The sequence below is a fragment of the Nicotiana sylvestris genome, chromosome 5, assembly GCF_000393655.2.
Source record: "Nicotiana sylvestris chromosome 5, ASM39365v2, whole genome shotgun sequence".
In the NCBI taxonomy this organism is placed as follows: domain Eukaryota; kingdom Viridiplantae; phylum Streptophyta; class Magnoliopsida; order Solanales; family Solanaceae; genus Nicotiana; species Nicotiana sylvestris.
Genome location: NC_091061.1, coordinates 179,453,058 through 179,478,715, shown reverse-complemented (window position 1 = coordinate 179,478,715; position 25,658 = coordinate 179,453,058). Strand labels below are relative to the sequence as shown.

The 25,658-nt window shown below is 36.3% G+C and overlaps 1 protein-coding gene across 1 annotated transcript; it reads left to right on the top strand.

Moving 5' to 3' along the window:
- Nucleotides 1-16,698: 16,698 nt before the first annotated feature.
- On the top strand, nucleotides 16,699-18,039 carry LOC138869727 (uncharacterized). The gene is made up of 4 exons (XM_070147379.1): nucleotides 16,699-17,007; nucleotides 17,401-17,604; nucleotides 17,725-17,802; nucleotides 17,875-18,039. Exons 1-4 carry the CDS (start codon nucleotides 16,699-16,701, stop codon nucleotides 18,037-18,039), a joined length of 756 nt encoding a protein of 251 aa, XP_070003480.1.
- Nucleotides 18,040-25,658: the final 7,619 nt, after the last annotated feature.

Genomic DNA, 25,658 nt, shown 5'->3' with positions numbered 1-25,658 from the left:
TGGGAGGTGTATAAGAGATCATTTATTTTTCCTCAGTATGTTATATTTTTATTGGACTTGATGAGTTGGCTTACCTAGCGAGATGGGTTAGGTGTCATCACGATTAGTTAGATTTTGGGTCGTGACAAGTTGGTATCAGAGCTCTAGGTTCATATGTTCTACAAGTCATGAGAAAGTGTGTAGTAGAGTCTTGCGGATCGGTATGCTGACGTCCATACCTATCTTCGAGAGGCTACAGGACATGTAGGATAAACTTCCCATATTTCTTTTCTTATCGTGCGGAATTGATTCAGCTTTGAAATATAACTCTTTGAATTCCTTATACGTATGTGTGTATGCATGTGATTGCTCGGTATCATTAGTGCATTGAAGGCTTGTAATTCCATGAACGAGATTCGAGATGTGTAATTTGTGTTTCGGTAATGGGCCAGTCTAGAGGACTTGAGGCTAGGTGTAGACCGTAACTTACGCTTGGTAGTTTCAGTTGTAACAATATGTGTATTGAACTTATGTGTCTGGTAGTGTCCTTATGAGTTGAAATATGTGGCTCGATGATCGGTTGAATGGTGATATGATGAGTACGAGATGACTGCGGGATGTGTTCAGATGGTTTGAAAGTGAAAAAGGGACTTTTGAGTATACGGTTCCTGTCTCGATTTTGACGTAGAGTCTCGAGTTATGAATGTGTTGAAGGATCTTTCATGTTGTGAACTTGTGGGACAAATTAAAATTTTCATGTCTTGTTGATTAGTCTAAACTCAGAAAGAGTAGTTGATGGCCTAATAGTTGTGGCTGTGAAAGGTCATAGAGAGATGCATGTTTGAAGCTAAACAGATGGGTTATCACCTGCAAGGTAAACTACAGATGTGTGATCCTTACAATATTGTGTGGAGAATTTTTTTTCTTTACTACCGGTAGGGTAGTGGTATTGGGATTTGAGTTTGAATTAGTCAAGAAAGTTGACCTGACTGTCACGAGAATGATGGCGAGCTTAGTAGACGATTTGAGGTACCATATAGGTTGTGTTGCATGAGCTTAGAAAGAATTTAGTTAAATCTCACTACGGTGTTATGACAGTAAATGAATATGGGTATATAAAATTATTTAATGTTATGATCTATGGCTTTGATCCAAGTGGGGGAGCTTGCTATTGACAATTCGATTTTGATGGTTATATGTTAAATTTAGATTTTGGTTCGAGACATACTTGTGGGTTAGTTATGACTTGCGGAGGTTGAGATCGAGAAAGGCTAGAATAATAAAATTCCGTAATACGGCTCATATTGTGTTTTATGAATATATGAAAATCATGGAATGACTAAGTTGTTGATTGCCAAAATGTAGTGCGCATGGAATAAAATTCGACCAGTGATGTTATGGCAGAGTTACTTCTTTGAGTGTTGTTGTGCTAATGGGACATGTGTCATTTGGCCTGTTTAGACGATGCAATTTAGATTTGAGCAGAGTAGATGACTCTTAAGACAGTTCTGATGGATTAAAAAATGTATAAGGTAGCAATCGAATTTTTTTCGGATTCGTATACCGCTAAAATCAAGTAATTACATTGGATGGTATTGAAACTTGTGGTAATTTTATATAACTACGGATTATGTATTCCAGTATAAGGGAGGTAAAAGAATGATTTTAAATTCACCTGATGTACTTTCAGAGTGGATGTATCGGTTCTTGGTGTACTTATTTTGTGGTGAGACTCTGCAAAGGTTTTGGTGGCAATATTCATGGGTTTTGCGACCAACGTGGCTTGATCGAGTTAGAGGAATTCATTTTTTTATATCTTGATTATGTGCAAATAGATTTCAAAGTATTTGAGCCGGATATTTTCTATCGGTGTGAGGAACGCGTGGTGTATTGTGATTTTCTCCTAGAAGGGAGCAAATGGAAGATTTTTAACTAAGCGGGTATGTATTCTACTAGTGACTCAAAGTTGATATAAAATGCTCGTACTTTTTGTATGATGGTCTAATAGGGGTGGTGTGTCATGTGGGATTGAGAATTGCATGTATAAGGTAGTAGTTCAATTTTGAAGAAAAAGACACAAATTTTGGACAGCATGGCCAATTTTAGATATTTAGATCAATGTTATTACTGCTTGATATTTCCTGAGAATGGGTGTGCATTTTAGAAGGGACATTGTATTTTAACTTAAAAATGTTTTATTGGTATTGTAGTACTCACTTGGATGATAGACTGCGGATATTCAAATTATTGCTATGTGGAACGGAATAATTTTAGAAGTACTTTTAGTGGGATGATCGTACATAAAGGATGTTTTAGTCATTTGAGCACTTGAGTTGGGATCAATTATGGTGATTCATGTATTCTATGAATTTGGAGACTAGGAGTCCCCAGAAGTATACTATTTCGGGAATTACAGCATGCTTGATGTGAGTATTTTATTTAAACCCAGTAAAGGAACTAGTTGTACTAATTGATTATTATAGCTACGCATTGTGAGTGCGCATATATGTGAGGTTTGGACCCATGTGCTAGCATCGGGGTAATTATTCATGCTCGGGAAGAAGCTTAGGCTATGATATGCATAGAGTTGACTGTTAAGCTTAAAGTTATAATGTTTCTCGCATTCATACCTTTATTGAGAACTATCTGGGCTATACTTGAGGTTACAAAGAGGCTAATTTATAGAATAAACTTGGTTGTTGCTAGTTCTGCGTTAACTTGCCGATTTGAGATGTGATAGCGCAGTTTGCTCATGCCTACAATATATCGTGTTATTTATACCAGTCTAGGAGCATGAGAATCCTATTTCATTTAGCATATATGTGCGTACTTGTTGGATTACTCATGTATGATATGCTTGGATTGGAGGCCTATGACTATGCCATGTGGATTGTGTTATTGGCAACTGGGTTGCTCGTGCGTTTGATGTTAGTATGAGCTCTAGGAGAGTTGGTTATCGTTATTAGATTCATGTGTCTTAGTTCTATTATTAATGATGAGCTCATAGCGTTTCAGTTGTGGTGTTTGTTGAACTTGTAAAACGGTTCCCTTCTTTGAGATATTTTCCCTTTTTGGGTACCCGGATGGTGCAATATTGGTTCTATTGGTGTGGCATGCATGTGGAATAGTAGTGTTTGATAATATAAGGTCATCAGACCTAGAATGTGTACTATCGGATTTGATTATGGTATATTTAGGAGGATAATATCGAATGTCAGCCTAGAAGGTCACTATGGTTATTGTTGAACGAGGGAAAGCTCCATGTTGATCTGGTACGTGGTTGTGAGTTCTTGTATGTCTCTTTAATTATCGGTAGTGTACGAAGGTTTTGAAATGAGGTTTTATAGAAAGTGGAGTTTAATACTAGTACTTGGTTGGTTTTGAGTAGTACTGTGATCGGGAATAGTGCTGCGAGTATGCGGGTTGTGTGGAAGGTTGTGTGATTTTATCTGGGGTTATGGTTAAAGCTTAATATAACTTGCTCGAATTGATATAGTGTGTAGATGTAAAATTTGGACCGTGAACAAAAAAAGAAATTTTGGATGTTAGAAATTGGGTTCCAAGGTTTAGGGGCCAAGATTAAAGTAATGGTTTTCAATTATGGTGTGTTGTCAAGCCTTAATAGAATAGGGTGACATGGAAACACCGTAGGTATGTGCATGATAAAGTGAAACAATGATTTGAAGGTTTAGGAACAACTCTTGGCACGTTCGAGGACGAACATATGTTTAAGTGGAGGATAGTGTAACAACCCGACCTGTCATTTTTAGCATTTCCATACTGTTTAGCTATTTGAAGTCTTGAGTATCATCGTTTTGTTTATTATGACTTGCGAGCGTGGTCAAGTTTTGTTTTCAGATGATTAAAAATTTAATTGAAAGAATGATCCATGTTTTGGAAGCTTAAGTTGAATAAATGGACCGGATGGTAAAATATGTATAAATGATCCTGAAAGAGATTTTTAATGATTTCAATAGCTCTGTATGGTGATTTTGGACTTAGGAGCGTGTCCGAAATTCTTTTTGGAAGTCTATAGTTAAATTAGACTTGAAATGGCGAAAATAGGAAATTTGAGTTTAGAAGTTTGACCAGGGAGTTGACTTTTTGATATCGAGATCGAAATACGATTCTGAAAATTAGAACAGCTCTGTTATGTCATTTATAACTTGTGTGCAAAATTTGAGGTCAATCGGAATTGATTTGATAGATTTCGTCATCGAATGTAGAAATTGGAATTTGTTAGTTTTGAATAGGCTTGAATTGGGGTGTGAATCATGTTTTAGTATTGTTCAATGTAATTTGAGACATCGACTAAGTTCGTGTCATATTATGTGACTTGTTAGTATATTTGGTTGGGGTCTTATGGGGCTCGGATGAGTTTCTGAAGAGTTTTTGGAATAGATTGATATTTTGAGCATAAATATGTAATGATCAAAAGGTCCATTTTTAGTTCTAGAGATCGAAATTTGATTTCGAGGCTTCAGATATTTTGATAATAAATTATAGGAGTGATTCATAAAGTTTGGTCAAATTTCATCAAGTCGCGATTGGGTTTTTAACGCGAAACATGAGTTAATTGTTTTACGAGCGAAATGGGTATCACATTGAGCAAATGATCTCCGAATCGAGTTTCGATTGAAGGACTAGGTCCGTATTATTATTTATGACTCATAGGAACAAGAATCGCCGAATTCTGAGTTCGTATGATGGAGTTAGAGCATTTGTAGTAAAATTAAAGATTGTTGGTGCAGCAGGATCTGGTGCGCACCTTTAGCAACCAGATTGGACATTTTTAGTGACGGGGATCGGGCCTTTAGCGACCCGAATCAGGTTTTTAATGTTGTTCTGATTTTTTAGCACATTTTGACATTTTTGGGCGAAAGAACACGGCCTGGGGTGATTTTGAGCAAGAAATCATGGGAAATCTTGAGGTAAGTCATTTGTCATCATTTCAACTCCATAATATTGAATTATCATCGAATAATCCGACTAGATTACATGTTTTTGAGGTGTAAATTGGGGATTTGGACCTAGGAATTTGAAAATAAGATTTGAGAATTTGGAGGCCGAATTGTTATCGGAATTTAGTAATTTTGGTATGGTTGGACTCGTGGTTGAATGGGTTGTCGGATTTTGTGAGTTTCGTCGGATTCCGAGGTGTGGGCCCCACAGGCGATTATTAGTTAAATTTCGGATTTTCGTGAAAAATTAATATTTTCACATGGAATTAATTTATATAAATTGTATTGACTGAATCACATTAATTGTGGCTAGATTCAAGGCGTTCAGATGTCGATTTACGAGACAAGGGCATAACAGAGTAAAGAACTTCACGGTTTGGGATAAGTAACTCTTTTAAACTTAGTGTTGTGGGTATTAAACCCCAAATTATATGTTATGTGATTGATGTTGAGGTGACGGGCATGCGGGCATGCACCTTGTGAATGGTGACTCTGTTGTGTCCAGGACACTGTTTAGTGGTCCTACTTTGTTGATATCTTTGTTTTTATTGTGTGATAAGTAAATTGAGCTGTACATCATGCTAGATATCATGTTTAAGCTTTATGCCGAAATTGCTGGGACCTATAGTGATCGTTTCTCGCTGTCATCTCACTGATTTCATTGATATTTCATACTTAGTGATATTCATGTATTCATATAATATCTCAGTCTTAGTTGTTATTATTGACACATCATATTATTGTTGTCGAGCTAGTTTCATGACATTGTGAGCCCGTGAGTGAGACTGGAAAGATTGATGATTGAGTGACGCCGGGGGCCGGTTTGTGAGATATTGACACTATAGCACGTGAGTTGTCTGTGCCGATACTAATATTGATTCTATAGCACGTGAGTTGTCCGTGCACGACGTGAGTTATCCGTGCAAATACTAATATTGATACTATAGCACGTGAGTTGACCGTGCAGATACTGATATTGATACTATAGCACGTGAGTTGTCAGTGCAGCACGTGAGTTGTCCGTGCAAATTTTAGCGCTTGGGCTGAAGGAGCCCCTCCGGAGTCTACACACCCCCAGTGAGCACAATCGACTATAAATATATGGATCAGGTTGCACACCGTAATGAGCCTTAGGTCTATATAAATATATGGATCGGGTCGCACGCCGCAACGAGCCTTAGGGCTATATTTATATATGGATCGGGTTGCACGCCGCAACGAGTATAATACTGTGCTGAGTGATTAAGAGTACTGAGTACTGAGCATGGTAAAAGATAATGTGAGGCAGTGATATTGAGTACTCTGAGAGTGTGAGTACATGAGTTCATCACTGAGAGGCATTGCATTTGACATGTGTACTTGAGATACATCAGGGGCGGCCATTCCATAAAGTAAGTAAAGCAATTACTTTAGGCCCCATATTTTTAGGGGCCCCATTTTTCGTTACACCTAAGAGACTATGTATAAGTTTTAAAAAAAAATTGTGTAGTGAAAAAGTTTGGTTTCTTTCTTTAACAAGTATAGGGAAGACGGATTTGCAACTGTTATGATTTCTGCCAAGAAAATTGCACTTGAAATAAATATCGGACTCAAATTTCGTAAGAAGCATATGATATTTTAAGAAGTAATAATTTGATGAGAATGTTCATAATAAAATCTCAAAATCTTTTGAAAATTCCTTTGGAGTTGATTACTTTATACATAGTAGACAAGTCTACTTTTTTTTACTTCACAATAAATTTGAACAATTCGAAGCAGATGAAAATATTTTTGATTTTTTATTTAGCGGTAAAAATTAAGATCACTAGATGATGAAAATTTGAAAGAATATTACCTTAATATTGAATGTTCCTTAAAGCATAATAATCAATTCAATAATGGTAGTTTAGATTTATTTTTAGAATTAAAAATATTAAGAAAAATGGTACATTTAGAAGATAACAGTTGAATTGATACACTCGGTCAAATAAAAAAAATTAATTATTTTTCCAATGCCTATAATACTTATAGAATAATTTAATAACTCTTGTTTCCGTCTTTTCAGTAAAAAAAGAAATCAAAATTATAATTGATAAAATATTACCTAAAATCAATAGTCTCAATAAAGGTCATATGGATTAGCTATATTGTCAATTAGTAAAGACTTATTAGGTGTTATTTGTAGGCATAGATATGTACTTTCCTCATGCTATCTGAAAATGAAACGTTTACTTGTTGAAAGGTTTTTGGGAAAAATCACGGTTTTCAGATTTCCTTACATTTTGGTGATTTTAATGAAAATAATTGAGTTTTACTATTATACTTGAAAAGAAAATGTTTACTTTTCCTGAACTATGAACGAGCTGAGCATTTTAATATTAAGTTATTCTTTGTGTTGCTTTAATTATATTGTTATGACATGTTACTGGATATTGGAGTGGACTCTGACCTTGGTACAAGCTCGTCACTACTTTCAACCTAAGTTTAGGTTTGTTACTTATTGAGTACATGGGGTCGGTTGTACTCATACTATACTTCCTGCATATTGCGTGCAGATTTCGGATGTCGATGGCGCCGTGTTCGACGAGAGCTGATTTGAAAGATGTACTGCGTCCCTATTATAGCTGCCTCTTGTTCATGGTAGCCTTAGAATCATTAAACTCTGTTTATGTACTTTTCAAACAGAAGATGTATTTGTTTCATATCAGTTTTGTAAATTCTACTCATAGAAGCTCATGATTTGTACTACCAGTCCTTGGGAGGTGTATAAGAGATCATTTATTTTTCCTCAGTATGTTATATTTTTATTGGACTTTATGAGTTGGCTTACCTAGTGGGATGGGTTAGGTGTCATCGCGACTAGTTAGATTTTGGGTCGTGACAAATAGAGGGTTTGAGGACAACTTGGGACCGGAAGTATGCCTTGAGTCGAGGTAAGTCTCTTTTCTAACCTTCTAAGAGGGAATTTACCCCATAGGTGAACTAAATTAATATGTGCTACTATATGTGGGGGCTACATACTCATGAGGTGACGAGAGTCCGTACATAGCTACTATTCATGCTTATATCTGAGTAGTTTTAGGTGTACACCATGCTTTGTGAACTCTGTTATTTGATTATTTGCTAGTTGTATTAAGTGGGTCTAAGTTGAGCATCTGAAGATTTCAAAAGTTTCAAGTTGATTTTTTTTTTTTTTTTGGAAAGAGTTGAGGGATATTCTTGTAACTTCAGAAACTTGTATATAATCGCATCGCAAGTACTTTCTACAAGCAGGGGTAACTTTTTCACTACTTTCATGGGAGCGGGTCGTTTGCCTTGGCAGGTTAATAGATGCATTTATGGTTCGTGCCGTTCGACTCTCGGCGGTGCACACAGTTATGTATATGTGTATTTAGATCGGATCGTACGTCCTCGACATAATTCGTGCGTGATAATAAAACTGAAAGTCCCTTTATATTTGATGTTGATTCATTAGTTTGAGAAATTACTTGTTTTAAATGAGGGAAATGATTTGGTTCTTAATAATGGTGAAAGGATTGTTCTTTTATTTCCTACTTTGAGTTTTATTGTCATTTCTATCTATCATGTTTAATTAGAATTTCATACTATTATATTGTTGGCCCTTAGTAAGTGTCGGAGTCGACCTCTCGTCACTGCTTCTTCGAGGTTAGACTGGATTCTTACTGGGTACATGTTGTTATGTACTCACGCTACACTTATACACTTAAATGTGCAGGATCTGAGGCAGGTACATCTGGATATCAGTCCGGCGCACACACTTGACTTACACTTCGAGAGTTCACTGTGAGCTGCCTTCCGAGCCGTTCTGCGGTAGATGGAGTCTTTCTTTTGTTATTTTTTTTCTGTCTATTTCATTTCAGACAGTAAATTAGTGTTCTTTTGTATATTCTACTAGAATGCTCATACACTTGTGACACCAGGTCTTAGCACACACTAATAGACTTGTGGTTTTAGTTTTTATTTTATGATTATGATTGTACTCCGTTTCTATCGTGTTATTTATTTTAAACCCATAAATTCTCAAACCTTTTGATTTAAGGAAAGTTTAATTACTTGGAAAATTTTGTTAAGAAGAGGAAATCACGTGACTAGTTCACAGTTGGCTTGACTAGCGGCGGCGTTAGATGCCATCACGACCTATTACCGAATTGGATCATGACAATTACACCCATCGCACTTTTGGAATTATACGTTCAAAATTATCATTTTTAATAATAATTTTCTTACATCCATTTCCATACTTCGTGTTGAAAATGCTGGCACCAGTTGAACCAAATAGCATACTTTATATTGCATTATCCACTTGTTTAATATGCACATTTTATTTAATCATATAAGAATTTTCGGTGACAAACAAAAAATAGGAATTTTAATATATGAAAATTTTGAAAGAATAAATTAAAAAGAAAGAAAGAAAGAAAAAGAAATGTACTTAATTAATACGCAGCATGTGATGCTTAGTTTTAGAAGGAAAACGAAATAAGATTGACATAAGATTTAAACTTACAATGTCACTTAGAGAGATGCACCCAATATATATATATATATATATATATATATATATATATATATATGATTGAGGGAGGAGAGGATATGTTTTCGCTGTGGAAGTAATACTCAATGAGACCCACCATATATAGTGCTACATTATCCAATAGCAATGATTGATAGAGCCCATCTTTTTTAGAAACTTTTCATTTTAGGAATGATACTAGTTTATTTATTTCTTGTCTTCTATTTATACTTAATCGGAAATATCATCAGTTGTCTTACTGCAACGACCCCAATAAATAATCCAAAAAGAAGTCTCTGCATTCTAATAATCTTTATTCTTAAAGACATGAAAAAATTACACAAATGTCAAGAGCTAAATGTACAGTGGAGGGACTAGGTTCATCATAATGTGTTAATATTGGCGTAGAAAAGCTATGCTTCTAAAAAATGGGACGCCTCCTTCTTTATATTGAAACAACGGGAAAAAATCCTTAATTAGTACAGTTGTCATCAATTGTTTAAATATCCTAATCTACATCTTCAATCTCGGCAATTATTATATTTAAAAAAATTACCTTCACTTAGTTGACAATAAAAGTCTTTTTTTGGAACGTGTCTACGACTTGTCACGCATTTTCTTTTGTAAACCTACCTGCTAAAGACGGAATCAATAGGAAAAAGGATTGAAAAGTCGACCAGATAATTCTTTTTCATCTTTGGCAGAATGATATGTTTTGTACGATTTTGCCAAAACTTTATTATAAATTTTTTAACCTTTATAAATTGGGAATAAATTTGCGATTAAATTTCTTTTGTGGTCATTAGACTTTGTATTTGTTATCGAAAAGTTACTTTTTCTTTTTTGTTACGTAAAAGTCATTCAATTTTTTCTTCATTACTCAAAAGTCATTCAATTTTATGTTCATTACCCGAAAAGGTGAGAAATATTTTGGTCGACGACGACTTTGTCAACCTCCATAGAAATTAAAGGGGTCCTTTTTCTTTGGCAGAGAAGAGAGAGAAGGGGACGTTTGTGTTTGTGCTTTTGAGCAATAATTCAATTCAATTGGGATAGGTAGACTCTTTCTTTGTAGCTTCCCACTTGTACTTTTATCTGTCCATTATTTATGTAACGATCCGGCCGGTCGTTTTAAGAATAAACGCCTCGATCCCTTATTAACTGTTTTTTCCGTATTTGTTTATGCTATTTTGATTTGTCGGGATGTTTGGTTTTGAGCTTCGGAGTGTTTTGGGACACTTAGTCCCTAAATGAGAGTTTAAGTTTTAGAAATTGGACCGTAGTCGGAACAGTGTGAAGACGGCCTCGGAATGGAATTTCGTTTGTTCCGTTAGCTCCGTTGAGTGATTTCGGGCTTAGGGGCATGTTCGGATTGTGTTTTGGAGGTCCGTAGCTAATTTAGGCTTGAAATGCCGAAAGTTGAATTTTTAGAAGTTTCCGGTTCGATAGCGAGATTTTGATCTAAGGGTCGAAATGGGATTCCGAAAGTTTGAGTAGCTCCATAGTGTTGAATGTGACGTGTGTGCAAAATGTCAGGTCATTCAGACAAGATTTGATAGATTTTTTGATTGAAAGCGTAATTTGAGAGTTTTTGGAGTTCTTAGGCTCGAATCCATGGTTAATTCGATGTTTCGATGTTGTTTTAGGCGTTTTGAGGATTGGTATAAGTTTGGATAGTAGTATATGACTTTATTGTGCTTTTGGTAGAGGTCCAAGGGGCCTCGGGATGATTTCGGATGGTTGACGGGAAGTTGAAAGTTAGAGTGTGCCGCTGAAGCTGCTGGATTTCTGTCATAACCGCACCTGCGGATTGGGGACCATAGGTGCGGAACCGCAGAAGCGGCTGGGAGACCGCAAATGCGGCGAGTTGAGGAAGCTAGAAGCCGCAACTGCGGAAGTGCCTACGCACCTGCATGACCGCAGATGAGGTAGAAGAAGCGCGAGTGTGGCCCAGCCCTTTAAGTGGAATTTCATAGATGCGCACCTGGGACTGCAGGTGCAGACTCACAGGTGCGATGAAAGGCCGCAGGTGCGGAAACCCTGGGCCAAAACCTATATAAGGTTTCAGTCGCGATTTTTGCCCATTCCTTCACCATTTTCATCCGGGATTTGAGCTTTTGGGAGGTTTTTGAGAGGGAATTCAAGGGAGCTTCGAGGAGATTTGGGCCATTTGGAGTCGAGTACTCGTGGCAAGAACATGGTTTCGGGTTGAATTTTGAGCCCGTTCGAAGTAAGTGGCTTGCCTAACCTTGTATGAGGGAACCCTACTTAGGATTTGGTATTATTGATATTTGAAATGCCTTGCACGTGAGGTGACGAGTGCGTACTTGTGCTAATTGTTGAAAATCTGGTATTCTTTAAGAAATTTTAATTGTATTTCTTTTTCCTGTTTATACTACTTGCAATATAAGCCTGCTGTTAACTTAGGGAAGCATGTCTAATTGACTTACTTGCTCAAACTGCCTTATTTAGATTATGTGCAACATGCTTAGGCTAGAAATACCTGTTTTACCTTGGTATGGAATTTGAATCGAATTGTGTATTCTTCATGTTGTTACTGTGTATTTACTTTGGGACTACAGGACGGTATCCCGGGAGATCCCCCTGTATGTTTACTTTGGGACTACAGAACGGTATTCCGGGAGATCCCCTTACACATTTACATTGGAACTACGGGGCTGCACCCGGTAGATTCCCCCTGTACTGAGTATTTACATTTGAGACTATGGATCGGTATTCCGGGAGATCCCCTCACATTATGAGTTGGAATACGGGATGGTATCCCAGAAGATCCACTAGATATTTATATTTGGGACTACAGGACGGTATCCTGGGAGATCCCCGATTGTTATCTCTGTGTTGAGCTGTATTACTTTCTGTGTTTACTTTTACTGTTGCACTTATTTATACTATTTTATTCTACACTGTTAAACCTTGTATTTCATTTAACCTCAGTAGGGCCCTGAGCTTCCTCGTCACTACCCGACCGAGGTTAGGCTTGGCACTTAATGAGTACTGTTGTAGTGTACTCATGCCCTTTGTGCGCATGTTTTCATGTGCAGATCCAGGTACTTCCACTCAGTCTTATCATCCTTGAGGCGAGGCACTTTTGTAGAGACTTTGAGGTATATCTTCTGCGTCCACAGACCGAGGAGTCTCTTTCTATCATTCTCTAATAGCATAACCCTTCTGTATTTTCCTGTTGTTAGACATTTCTGGAGTTAGAGCTTCTTATGTATCTCTTAGCTTGTGATTCATGGGGTTCCGAATTTTGGGAGTGTTAGGTTGAGCTTCTTGTACTATTATATGTCAGGCGACATCTTAAACATTGTTTCATATTGTTATTTCAGTTTTTAGTTATTAATTTCTTTCCGCAAATTGTTTCTTTTTCCACATTTGCTATGCTTACCTAGTCGTAGAGACTAGGTGCCATCACAATAGTTCACGGAGGGCGAACTGGGGTCGTGACAGTTTATATGCGGAGAAGTATTGGTGCATGGGTGGTCTTTGAAATAATTTCCCATCTCCTTCTATTAAAGTTCAAAGAAAACCCATCTCATACGCACTTTTCTTATTTGAAGTGCCAGTAGCTAGTTGTTTATTTGTTTCTCTCCTATTATCATCAGTTGATATCTTACCACAACTACAATTTATTCACATACATGTTATTTTCTTTTCAGATAATTAACTGAATCAACGACATCATCTTCTGCTTTTTCGAGTACTTCACAATTTCCTCGGTGGAAATACAAAGTCTTTCTTACTTTTAGAGGTGATGGTACTCGAAGGACATTTACAGGTCACCTCTTCGAAGGTTTGAAAAATAGTGTGTTGGCCCAAGTAAAGGTGAGTTTTGAAGACTAACAAAGGAACTCAGACATGGACCAGGTCCATCCTAGTGAAACACATATATGGTCAACTCATGCATGTGAGATGCACGTGAAGGAGATAAACCTAACTTACAAGAAGTGATATCTCCTGATCGAAAATGTTACATATTGGATAAGGAGAAAGTCTCCTTACTCAAGAAGAACATTGTTTAAGAGAAGGGTAGAGTTAGAGGTTGAGATCAACTAGAACTCTTCCACCAAGGAAGAGTAGCATCAGAATTCTAGTCATTCTCTATTTACTAACTCTATAAATATTAGTATTGTTTCTCTTTTACAGGTAACACACATAAACAGAAGTTAAACGTGAATTGAAAGCAAAATAGCAGGGATTTTTACAAGCAGGTCGTGTGTGATTCAAGTGTGAAAACTTGAAGCTACATGAACCAGATAGAAGAACCAGTTCCAAGTGTCTATCTTTTATTCTAGTTCAATTGTAGTAGGTGTTTTAATATTGTACCTTTCATCTTTATCTAGAAGCAATTGTATTAGGTACTCAGAGTTTTCAAGTTAGAGTTAACTTGAAGTTGTCGCAATAGTTGAGGTTGTGTTATACAACGAGATTGGAGTTAATCCTAGATTTACAAAAGAGTTTTTGTAAATGCAGTTTTTGGCTCAGTGATTTTAGTGGAGAGTTTGGGAAAATCCTACTGAAAAGTAGGTCGTGGTTTTTTCACCTTTTGAGCCAAGTGTTTTCTATGTAAAATCTCTATGTTCTTTAATTTTTATACTTATTATTCCACAACAGCCATAGTTGGAATATATAGAAGAACCAGGTTCTTCCATAATCAGGTTAAGCAAAAAATTGGACACCACACAAATCACCCCCCTATTGTGTGTATTGAAGCATAAAATATCAATTGGTATCAGAGTATGTTATCCTTGAATAGGCTAACACATTAGGAACATATCAAGATGAGTGCACCACCTGGAAAATGGAAAGGGAAATCCACTGCTAGGCCTCCACTTTTTAATGGCCAATACTACTCTTGGTGGAAAAACAGGATGAGTGATCATATCATCGGAGAAGACTATGAGCTATGGAACCTTATCATTGATGGTCCCCTGGCTACCACTAAGAAGAATGCTAAAGGAGTAGAGGTGCCAAAAACTAGAGCTGACTGCACGGCTGAGGATTTGAGGAAATCGGAGAAAAATGCTAAAGCCAAGAAATGGCTTGTGTGTGAACTTGGTCCAGACGAGTACAGTAGAATTCAAAGTTGTAACACTGCTAAGAAAATCTGGGATACTTTGCAAGTTGCACATGAAGGAACACCTCAAGTGAAGAGGTCCAGAGGAACACTGCTGTATTCTCAATATGTGAACTTCACCATAAAAGAAGGTGAAACCATCCAAAAGATGTATACAAGGTTCACAACACTAACAAGTGAACTTAACTCTCTTGGAAGGATTATTCTTGAAGAGGACAAAGTCGAGAAAATTCTGACAAGGGTTCTGCCAGTCAGTTGGGAAAGCAAAATCATTGCCATTCAGGAATCAAAGAACATTTCTCCTCTTAGTTTGGACGAGCTGATTGGAAATCTCACCGCCTATGAACTAAGAAGGCAAACCATGAAGATGGATGCACCCAAAAAGGAGAATAGCCTGGCACTCAGAATCCCTGAAGGTGCTGATCTAGAAGAAAACGAAATAGATATGATCACAAGGGACTTCAAGAAGTATCTAATGAGAAGAAAAGGTCCCTCAAGATGTGAAAACTACAATAAACCAATGGTTCCAGAAAGACAAAACCAACGAGGGCTGCTACAAGTGTGGGAATACTGATCACCATATCAAAAATTATCCTCAATGGGAAGTTAAATGGAAGAAGGAAAGAGCTGAACGAAGAAATAGGAAGAAGGAATAGGTTCATCCTAAGAAGAACAAAGGGTCAACAAAAGCTATGGTAGCTGCCTGGGGAGAAAGCTCAGATGATGATTCAGAGAATGAAGATGGATAAGAACTTATGGCCATTGGAGAATCTGATGAGGAATCTAAGGTAAGTGTAATTCATCTCAAAGACAAGATTAAGTTTTTGTCTAAAAAAAGTCCGTCTGAGTTACTTCTAGATTTCATTGATGAATCTGAGGTCTTAAATAATGAAAAGGAACAACTGCCTAAGGAATGTGTGATCTTGAATGCTAAGTGTAAAAACCTGGAACTTAGGGATAGTGAAAGTGATAGTAAAATTGCTGAGTTAAAAAACCAGGTTCATGAACTTGACACCACTATCCTAGAGCTTAGATATGAAAATCTAAAACTGAAAATATGAACAGGTAAAAAGAAAGTTGATCACACATAATTCACTTTGGAAGAAAACCTAGGAAAAATAAAAGATGAGTTGTACAAAAATGATAAGCAGATAAGATTCCTAAAGGAAGATCTAAGCATGGTTAAGCATGAGCTAGACAGAAATTGCAAATGGAATAAGTCCTCTGATGCGCTATCTTGTCTACAAGAATATCACTGTAGCAATAAGAGAGGACTTGGATATAGGACCCCTGCACCTAAGTGGGATCCCAAAAGCAAGTACATCACACTTCCTGAGAATAAAATCTGCACACACTGTGGTAAGACTGGTCACTTCAAAAGTAAATGTAATGCAAAAGAAATGGCCAGTCAAAAGAACAAAACTTTTGTTCAAGGGAAAAATAGGCTGCCAGGATGGGCTAAAAAGAATTTAATTCACCCTTTTGCTTATAGAAAGGGACCCAAACTAGTTTGGGTTCCTAAGACTAACCCTGATTTCTTTTTGCATGTCCAAGTGAAGGGGAGCAGCCAAATATGGTACATGGATAATGGCTTCTCAAAGCACATGACAGGAAACAAGAACCAGTTCCTTTCACTTGAGGATCTCAAATGAGGAAATGTCTGTTTTAGAAATAAAAAGAAAGGTAAGATCATCGAGGTTGGAAAGGTAGGTAAGACATATTCTAACTGAATTGAAAATGTCTACTTGATAGATGGCTTGAAATATAGTATAATTAGTGTATCACAACTGTGTGACAGAGGTAACTTGGTAGCATTTATCTCTACAAAATGTTTCGTGATAAATCTTACCACTGATAAGATTGTTTTGCTGGGAAAGAGATTTAATAATATTTACATTGTAGATTTGTCCACACTCTCTTAAAATGAACTCACTCACTTAAGTGTGTTAGACAATGATCCCCTCTTATGGCACAAGAGACTTGGACATGCCAGTCTAAGTCAACTAAACAAATTAGTCTCCAAGGACCTGGTGATAGGACTGCCTAACATTAAGTTTAAGGAAGACAAAGTTTGTGAGGCTTGTGCAAGGGAGAAGCAGGTAAGATCCTCTTTCAAAAGCAAGAAAATGGTGAGTACCACCAGAACGATGGAACTGGTCCATATGGATCTTTGTGGACTAATGAGAACTCTGAGTAGAGGTAGTAAGAGATATGTTATGGTGTTTGTTGATGATTACTCTAGGTTTACTTGGACATTATTTTTAACATCTAAGGATGAAGCATTTGACATGTTTACTTACTTTGTTAGAAAAACTCATAAACAACTAGGTAATCAACTTGCATCAATTAGGTCTGATCATGGAATTGAATTTGAAAATACTAAGTTTGCTAAATTTTGTAATGAGCATGACATAGATCATAATTTTTCTGCTCCTAGGACTCCACAACAAAATGGAGTAGTTGAAAGAAAGAATAGGACACTTGAAGATATGGCTAGGACTATGCTTATTTCTAGTAAACTGCCCCACAGTTTCTGGGCATAAGCTGTAAATACTACATGCTACATCATCAATAGGTGCATGAATAGACCTCTTGTAGAGAAGACTCCCTATGAGTTACTTAAAGGGAGAAAAAAAATATCCAATCTTAGGGCATTTGGATGCAAGTGCTTTGTGCACAATATTGGTAAGGACTCCTTAGGTAAATTTGATCCCAGAAGTGATGAGGGAGTATTCTTGGGATATTCTTCACATAGAAAAGCTTATAAAGTGTATAACAAAAGAATTGTGTGTGTAAAATAAAGTGTACATGTGGTTTTTGATGAATCTAACATTCTTTTTGAGAGATAGGAATATGAAGATGAAGTTATTGGGCTGGTAAGAAGCTTAAATGAAATCACAGCCCAGGCTGAAGCTGTACAAAAAGAAGGAATAGGTGATGGAACTGGTTCTTCTATCCAGGGAAACCTGACAGGGGCAACTAAACAAAGAGGAACTGAATCAAATACCTCAATAGAAGCTGTCCATGAGCTTGTTCCTCAACAACAAAACATTGTAGAAACATCAACAGGAAACTAGTTGTTTGTGAAACCTTATAAGTACAAAAGTTCTCATTCCATTGAGAACATAATCACTGATCCAACCTCTTGAATCAAAACTATATCTTCACTAAAGAATCTTTGTGCTTTTGATGCTTTCTTGTCTCTTATTGAACCTAAAAATGTTGCTAAGGCTTTGCAGGATGCAGATTGGGTAAATGCAATACAAGAAGAACTCAACTAGTTTGAAAAGAGTAAAGTCTGGCATTTGGTTCCAAGACCCAAGGACGGGTCAGTTATTGGCACAAAATGGGTTTTCAGAAACAAGCTTGATGAAGATGAAACAGTTACAAGGAACAAGGCACGATTGGTGGTTCAAGGATATAGTCAAGAGGAGGGCATAGACTATGATGAGTCTTTTGCTGCAATTGCAAGGTTGGAAGCAATATGACTCTTCATAACCTTTGCTGCACACATGGAATTCACTATTAACCAGATAGACATCAAGAGTGTTTTCCTCAATGGCTACTTGAAGGAAGAAGTGTTTTTCAAGCAGCTGTCGCTCCCCCTTTTATCTCGCAAAATTAGGTTTATGACATTTGGAAGGACAACTCGTTCCTTTTGGGAACTGGGTTTGAATTTGAAGAGTCAACACCTAATGATTAGGGTGCATTAGGACACCAAGGAGTTTGATTTGAACAATCAGAGATAGGGTAAGGGCTTGACATTATTCTAAGGGGAATGTGTTAGGCACCCCTCAGAATCCACTAGTGTGGTTCCCGGCCAGACAATTATTGTGAATTTGGGTGCAATTAATATATAAGCAAATAAGCCTCAAATAAGAGGGGATTTCAACACAGAATGGATTTTAAATTAAACCAGTTTTGAAAGAACAATTAGAAAAGCTGATTTTTTTTTAAAATAAGGAGTAAAAATGCTAAAGAATAAAGGAAACCAGTTTTGAAAGAACATTATCGCATGGTCATTATATCCATATCTACCCTTCCCATCTCGTTAAGGTATTAAAGCGCAGATTGGTCTCGATTACTTATTGCATGCTATTACCCGTCCCATTCCTATCAGTCCTAGAGGCACTTAGGACTACTAATCCTAGAAGGGAGGGATGTTAGGCTTATTTGGAGTTTCAAAGGTAAAAATTCTAAAGCGACATACAAAACACATATGCATGTTTGGGGAAACATATAAACAAATAGAGGCTCATGTATACCTCCACAAAACAAAACACATAAATAGCATGTCTTGCACGTACTGTTTAGGTCTGATTTAAAAGCATTAAAGACGATGGAGATGAGATTGTTGAGGCAATTTTAGTTTATTGCATAACTCATATAAGAAGTCCAAATCAGGCCTGCTTCCTAGTTGTAATAATTAACAGAAGCAGATTCGGTTTTCAATTATTGCTCTAAGGATTTCCTAGGTGTTTAGACGGGGTCCTATAGGCATGATATCTACTGAATTCATTACGTAATGAAACAGTAAAACTTGGAATGAATTATTTGAAATCCTATATGCATACTTGTTAAACTGGCTAAATGAGGGACTCAGATTATTAAAAGAGATGCAGAATGCACAAAATTAAATAAATTAATTGCAGATTCTGCAGGTGATAGCATCTACCATTACTGATTTTATATCTAGTAATGACTTTGATTGAAAACGAATAAAATTTATTTAGAAACCCCTATAGGCATGATTTCTATGTGTTACTAAGTTTGGATCCTTATAGACATGGCATTTAAATGTAGAAAACCCTATAAACATGATATCTATATGTAGAAGCCTTATAGACATGGAGTGAGAACGTGATTTTTGCTTCACGAAAACTACTCCAAAAGAAATCAAAAAATAAAATGAAATTTTCTTGGTGTACAATTTTTAAGATTTGCGTGGCAGTTTTTGATAATTATTTGTGTTTTTGTCCGTAAATGTTTACTTTGTTGTAATTAATTGAAAAATTAATAATAAAATGTATATATATATATATGTTGCATACATATTTAGGATTTAATTATGCCTTTAGGAATGAATTAAACCATTAATTGGCTCTAAAAGGAAAATCATAAAAATATACGTTTTATTCTAGTTTGTTGTTATTGTGTGATTTTTTTAGGTCGTAATTTGTGTGCTAATTGTTGTGAGTGTTAATTAATATTTGTGTAGTTTTATTTTTGATTTTTACAATTTAATTATGAATTGTGTTTAAATTGTTTAAATTAAAAGAAGAAAATGTAAAGAATTAAAAAATATAGGGCCAATCAGATCTGGGCCAAAAACTTTAAACCAAAAAAATAAGGCCCAAACGTTCTCTAGACCCGGCCAAATCCATTCCACCTGCAACCAATCCAAATGATGCCGTATTGACACTTTCCATCTGGACCGTTGATCAAAACGATCTAACGGTCAAGTTCAATTCTTTCGTTAAACCAAACGACGCTGTATGGTTGTATTTGATCAGGACCGTTCATCGTTGTTGATCCAATGGCTCCCAGGCTTTCCCTCCTGACCCGACCCACTCCCATCCGAGACCGACCCAATCCCCACTAAATCAAAACGGCACCGTTCCCTTAAGTGAAGAGATCCTGGCCATCAATCTCACCTGATCCAACGGCCAGGATCCATCCACCCCTCCCCTATAAAAACTTAATCTTCTACCTCAGCCCCCCCAAACCAAACACCCCCCTTTCCTGATCATCGTCTCTTTCAGAGACAGACCCCAAACCCTAGCCGCCTTAGCTCCCCTTCGCCTGAAACCCGGCGGCAACTGCGCCGCCGGCCACCACCTTAACACCATAAGACCCTCTGACCAACCCCGTTCCAAATATGTTACTCGTTTGGTTCGAATCTTCCCCCATCTTCTCGAATCTTCATTTAAAGATTCGAGCAAAACGGAAACATACACCAACCAACCCCAAATCCATACCAGGCAACCCCCAGACCTCCCTCATACCATAAATGACTTTGGTTCCGTTCAAATCTGTCTAGAAATGCTCGAATCTTAAATCGAAAAACTAGGAACCCTAGAAATTCCAAATCATGGAATCCGTCCAAATTAAGTGAAGATTTGGAGTCTAATCGACCTTAATCGAAGTGTTCTCAGTTGAGAACACCTCGACTAAGGTCTGTTCGACCTCAAAGTATCTGAGTCCGAGTTTCGAGCCTGGGTCCGTATAGTTCTGGTATTCTGAGGTATTTCCTTCTTTCCTTCATTTGTGTTCCTGTTTTATTTATCTATGTATCTATTTTATTTGATAGTTTAGCTTTATTGTGTTAAAATTCTTTTTGTCAATTGATTCTGTTCGTCTTCAGTGGACCTTTTTTGGTCCAATTCTGTCATTTGCTTATGCTTGCTGTAATTATTATGTGTTATAAATTGTGTAATCGATTAATAAGTCGCGTCGACTAATTAGTTTCCTGTTAGTGTTTAATTCTGTCAATAACACTGATTGCCTATTGTTTTGTTGTTGATTTGTTCAGTGTCAATTGTAATATGTAATCGATTAATTAAGTTTCGTTAATTAGGTCGTTCGTATAGTTTGAATCTGTCACACCTCCTTTTTCTGACCCCGCGAAGGGCGAAGGAGTTTTTTCCAATTAAAGGACAGTCGAAACGGGATTTGTTTATTTATTTCAGAGTCGCCACTTGGGAGATTTAGGGTGTCCCAAGTCACCAGTTTAATCCCGAATCGAGGAAAAGAATGACTCCATATTACAGTCCGCGAACCAGAAATCCGGATAAGGAATTCTGTTAACCCGGGAGAAGGTGTTAGGCATTCCCGAGTTCCGTGGTTCTAGCACGGTCGCTCAATTGTCATATTTGGCTTATTTATCTGATTTTAATACAATTATGAACCGATGTGCCAATTTTAACTCTTTACCACTTTATTATTATTATTATTATTATTTTTAAAAAAAATTGTGAACATCGTTTAAAACATGTCTTTGGATTACGTCACATGAAATGCACCCGCAATCCGGAACACATTTTTATTCAATGTTTTAGGATTTAGATTTGGGTCGCATGAAATGCGCATCCGAGTTTAAGAAGGTAAAATTAATTAAATCGCGCCTAAAGAGTCTAGCGTATCATTATTTTGGGTAGGGCCGTGAAATTTGCTAAAACGGCTCCTCCCTAATTCTAAGCGATTAAATGTACATTTATTGAGGGCCCCGCAATCTATACATTTCATTAAGCGAGGCTCATCTCATTTATTTGGACAAATCTTAAAACGACTACATTTTTCTATAAAAATGAGTCTCTAAAATAAAGAAAGAAAATCCTAATTTATTACTAGCTTTTATTATTTTAAGAAGACATGACATGCTAATTGCTTGATTAATACAAATATTGATGAAAAAGAAATTTCACTCTTAATTTCGAAATTATAAATAAAATAAAAATTCAACAACTAATATTCAAAATAAACAAATATAGCTAGATTAAAACTCAGCATTGTTATTTTTTTTAAAAAAAAAAAATTATTGAGATTAATTATTCACAATCATTTGAAACTAGATTTAACCATAATTACTAAAGCTTATTAGAAAGTTTATTAGACTTAAACGTTCTCTTAATCTTGCTTAAGCTCAAGTCATGCCTTAATGCCTAATTTACGATGTTTAATTTAAATTCGTGTCTTAGCTAAATTTAGCTACTTGTTCATGATCAACCTATAATCTTGAAGCCTTCATAACTAGTGAATTAACCTATTTTGCCGAACTGATTTATTACAGACTAACTTATGATATTATTTTCTTATTCCAGTTATTATTTAGTAATTCATGAAATAGCTTAAATACAATCAACAAAAGGAACAAAGAAATAAAAACGAAATTAAAACTTCAAATTTTCATTCTTCATATGTATTCACGCTTCATATTTCGGATTACAATAAACAGCTTTTCAGTTGTGTACCTGATATTGGAAGCAAAGAAAATGAATATGAGAATCAGCAACAGCAGTAAAATCAGTACAACACAGCAACAATAGCCCAGCAACAGTAACAACCCAGTAACAGACCGGTGGAGTAGTAATCCAAAAAAAAAAAAAGCTTCCAGCTTTTATGAAACAACAATTAATTCTGATTTCAAACAACAAAAGAAAACAGAATATTTTTTTAGTTTTTTTTTATATTTGAAAGCTTAAATATTTTTCGGAATTTTCTATCTCTTAAATGTTCAGCCCTTTTCTCTCTCTTATTTTCAGATTTGTTTCTCTCTCCCGTTTTTTTCCTGTCTGTGTATTTCTCTTGTCCTCCCTTTTTATTCTGATTTCAAGACTTCTTATAACCCCTCTCATAAAATCTTTCCATTAATTAAAATCAACCCATTTTCTCTACCAAACCCATTATCTTCCCACTCATTCCCATTACATTAAATAACATATCACACCACCCCATTTCATTTTGTCCCCCATGCTTTATTTAAAATAATGCAAGATTCCCCTTTAAATTAAATCTTGTCCCCCCTTTATATTAAATAATCATATCACAACCCACCCCATTTCATTTTGTCCCCCATGCTTCAAATAAACAATTACAAAATGTACAATTCCTAAACTACCCCTTCCGACCTTACTGAAATTACCAAACTACCCTTGAACGTATTACAAATTTACCAAACTACCCATCAGCTATAACACATCAATTAATCAAACTTAACCAAAATATAGACAATATGATCAATTTCTAACAATGTTCAAACAACAATATGAATACGGATGAACATCATAACAACAATATCACATGAACATGATTTTAACAACATTTCAACAACAAATCACATGAACACAAATTGAACAACAAAGAACAACTAAAATTTGATTGAACAATATTTTAGCAACAAACAATCCTATTTTCGGATTCAACAACAACAACAAACAAAGTATGAAGATTTCTAAATTCAATCATATTGAACTTAAAATCAACTCTAACAACATTACAACAAACAATTCTTATATTAAACTTTAAACAAGATTATGAGAACAATTCAAGCAATAATCATAAATGGTAAACAAGAAATCAAACTATACAAAATTCGGATTCAAGATCATCCAAACAAAGTATGAACATGAATGAATCTATTTTAAGACAACAAACATGACGGATTAAACGATTAAAACAATATATTCCTTTAATACAACTAAATTCTTTAAACAAATAACAAGATCGACGAAGAAACAATTATGAACTTAAACTTGAACTTAACAATATTAACAATTTCTAACAATACATAAACACATGAAACAAATTGAAGAAATAGTTGATTAAATTTCAATTTGAATCTAACAAACATCAAACTAACAAATACTTACTTAAACAATAATACAAACATGAAATAAACATGAAAACAACTAATTAAACTTCTATTTTGAAATCTGAAAATTAATTTTAACAAAGCACATGAACATGAACAAACTAGAAAAATAATTTCAACGATGAACAACGAACAAAACAAGAATTGAATTCTTTAACGATTTTGGATCCGGAAAATATCAAACAAAAATATGGACAAAAATAAAACTCAAAAACAACTAACCGGAGATGAATCAACGACGAACTTTGATTGTAAACAAATCTGTCCGAGAACGAATCTCGCACCAAGATAACTTGACGTCGAAGACGACTACGAACGGACGACCAAAGAAGGTGGTCGTTTGGCATCGTTTAAAACGAAGAATGGCAGCCCGCCACAAGCAGAAGGAAGCAGCAGCAACACTGCTAGAGCAGCAGCACGAAACAGTAGCAGCAGCGGTGTCGGAGAAGATGCAACGGCAGCCATGGGAGCTCGAGTTCGAGCTCGATGAAGCTCGTCCATGGCTGGACGCGGCGGGCAGCAGTTGTGGTGGTTTGTTTGGACGACACAGCAGCAACATGAAGGATGAAAAACGCAGCAGCAGCAGTGTTGGAGAAGAAGAAAACGCAACAGCAGGAGGAGAAGCAACTACGGGCAACAATGGTGGCGTAGAAGTTGCTCGACGAACTTGAAAAACGCAGCCATGGCAGCGAGGGGATGTCGTGGGGGTGAGAGTGGTTGTGTTGTGTGTGTGTTGACGTGAGGGGGGCAGGGGTGTGAGGGGGGAAGGTCTGCCATGGGAGGAAGGGATGTGAGCTTGAGGAAGAAGAAAAAGATAGGAGAGGGGGGGGGCGGATGGTTTAGATTTTTAGGGTTTTCTTCTCTTATTTTTTTTGTTTTGTTTTTGTTTTGTAAAAATGAAAGACAAATGGGGTTTGAGTCTTTTGGGTTATGGACTGGGTCGACCCAGTTCGAAATGGACTGGGTCGTAGGGAAGATTGGGCCAATTTTTGGGCCTGTGGCTTGAAATTGAAGAAGAGGCCTAATTCCGACTTTCTTTATATTTTTGCTTTCTTTTCTTCTTTTATTTCTCTAAAACTAAATTATAAAAATACTTAAACTATTATTAAGAATTAAATTAAGTTATAAAAGCGCAAATTAACTCCCAATAACAATTAACGCACAATTAAGTATTAATTAAGCATAAAATTGTATATTTGGACATTAAATGCTAAAAATGCAAACGATGCTTATTTTTGTAATTTTTTAATTTTTGTAAAACAAATTTAATTACTAACAACTATAGAATTAAATCCTACATGCAAAATGCGACATATTTTTGTATTTTTTATTAATTTATCAAATAAACACGCACAGACAAATACAAATAATTATTCAAAATATCACAAAATATCACAAAATTGCACACCAAAGAAAAATCATTTTATTTTTGGATTTTTTGGGAGTAATTCTCATATAGGGCAAAAATCACGTGCTTACAGCTGCCCCTCTTTGCCCGGATACACGAAGGGTTTTCGTGCAAAGATAAAGCGAGCGATTTTTGCCCATCCGAGTACTCCGTGTGAAGCATTTTTTGAAAAAGATTTGACCGAACCTTTGCTTCAAAGGTTTCCTACATATCCTGGGCTAAACAGGAATCAGGTCAATGTAGTTCGGGAAGTTTTTGGTAGCTGGGACTACCGTGGGACTGCGATGTTACTGCTGTTGCATGCTGTTATCACTGCTTACCGATCTCCT

Coding starts and splice junctions, on each gene's coding strand:
- LOC138869727 (XM_070147379.1), top strand. CDS start 16,699: ATGGAACTGGTCCATATGGATCTTTGTGGACTAATGAGAACTCTGAGT. Junction 17,008..17,400: donor GGACTCCACAACAAAATGGA/GTAGTTGAAAGA, acceptor TTTGAGAGATAG/GAATATGAAGATGAAGTTAT. Junction 17,605..17,724: donor TTCCTCAACAACAAAACATT/GTAGAAACATCA, acceptor TCTTCACTAAAG/AATCTTTGTGCTTTTGATGC.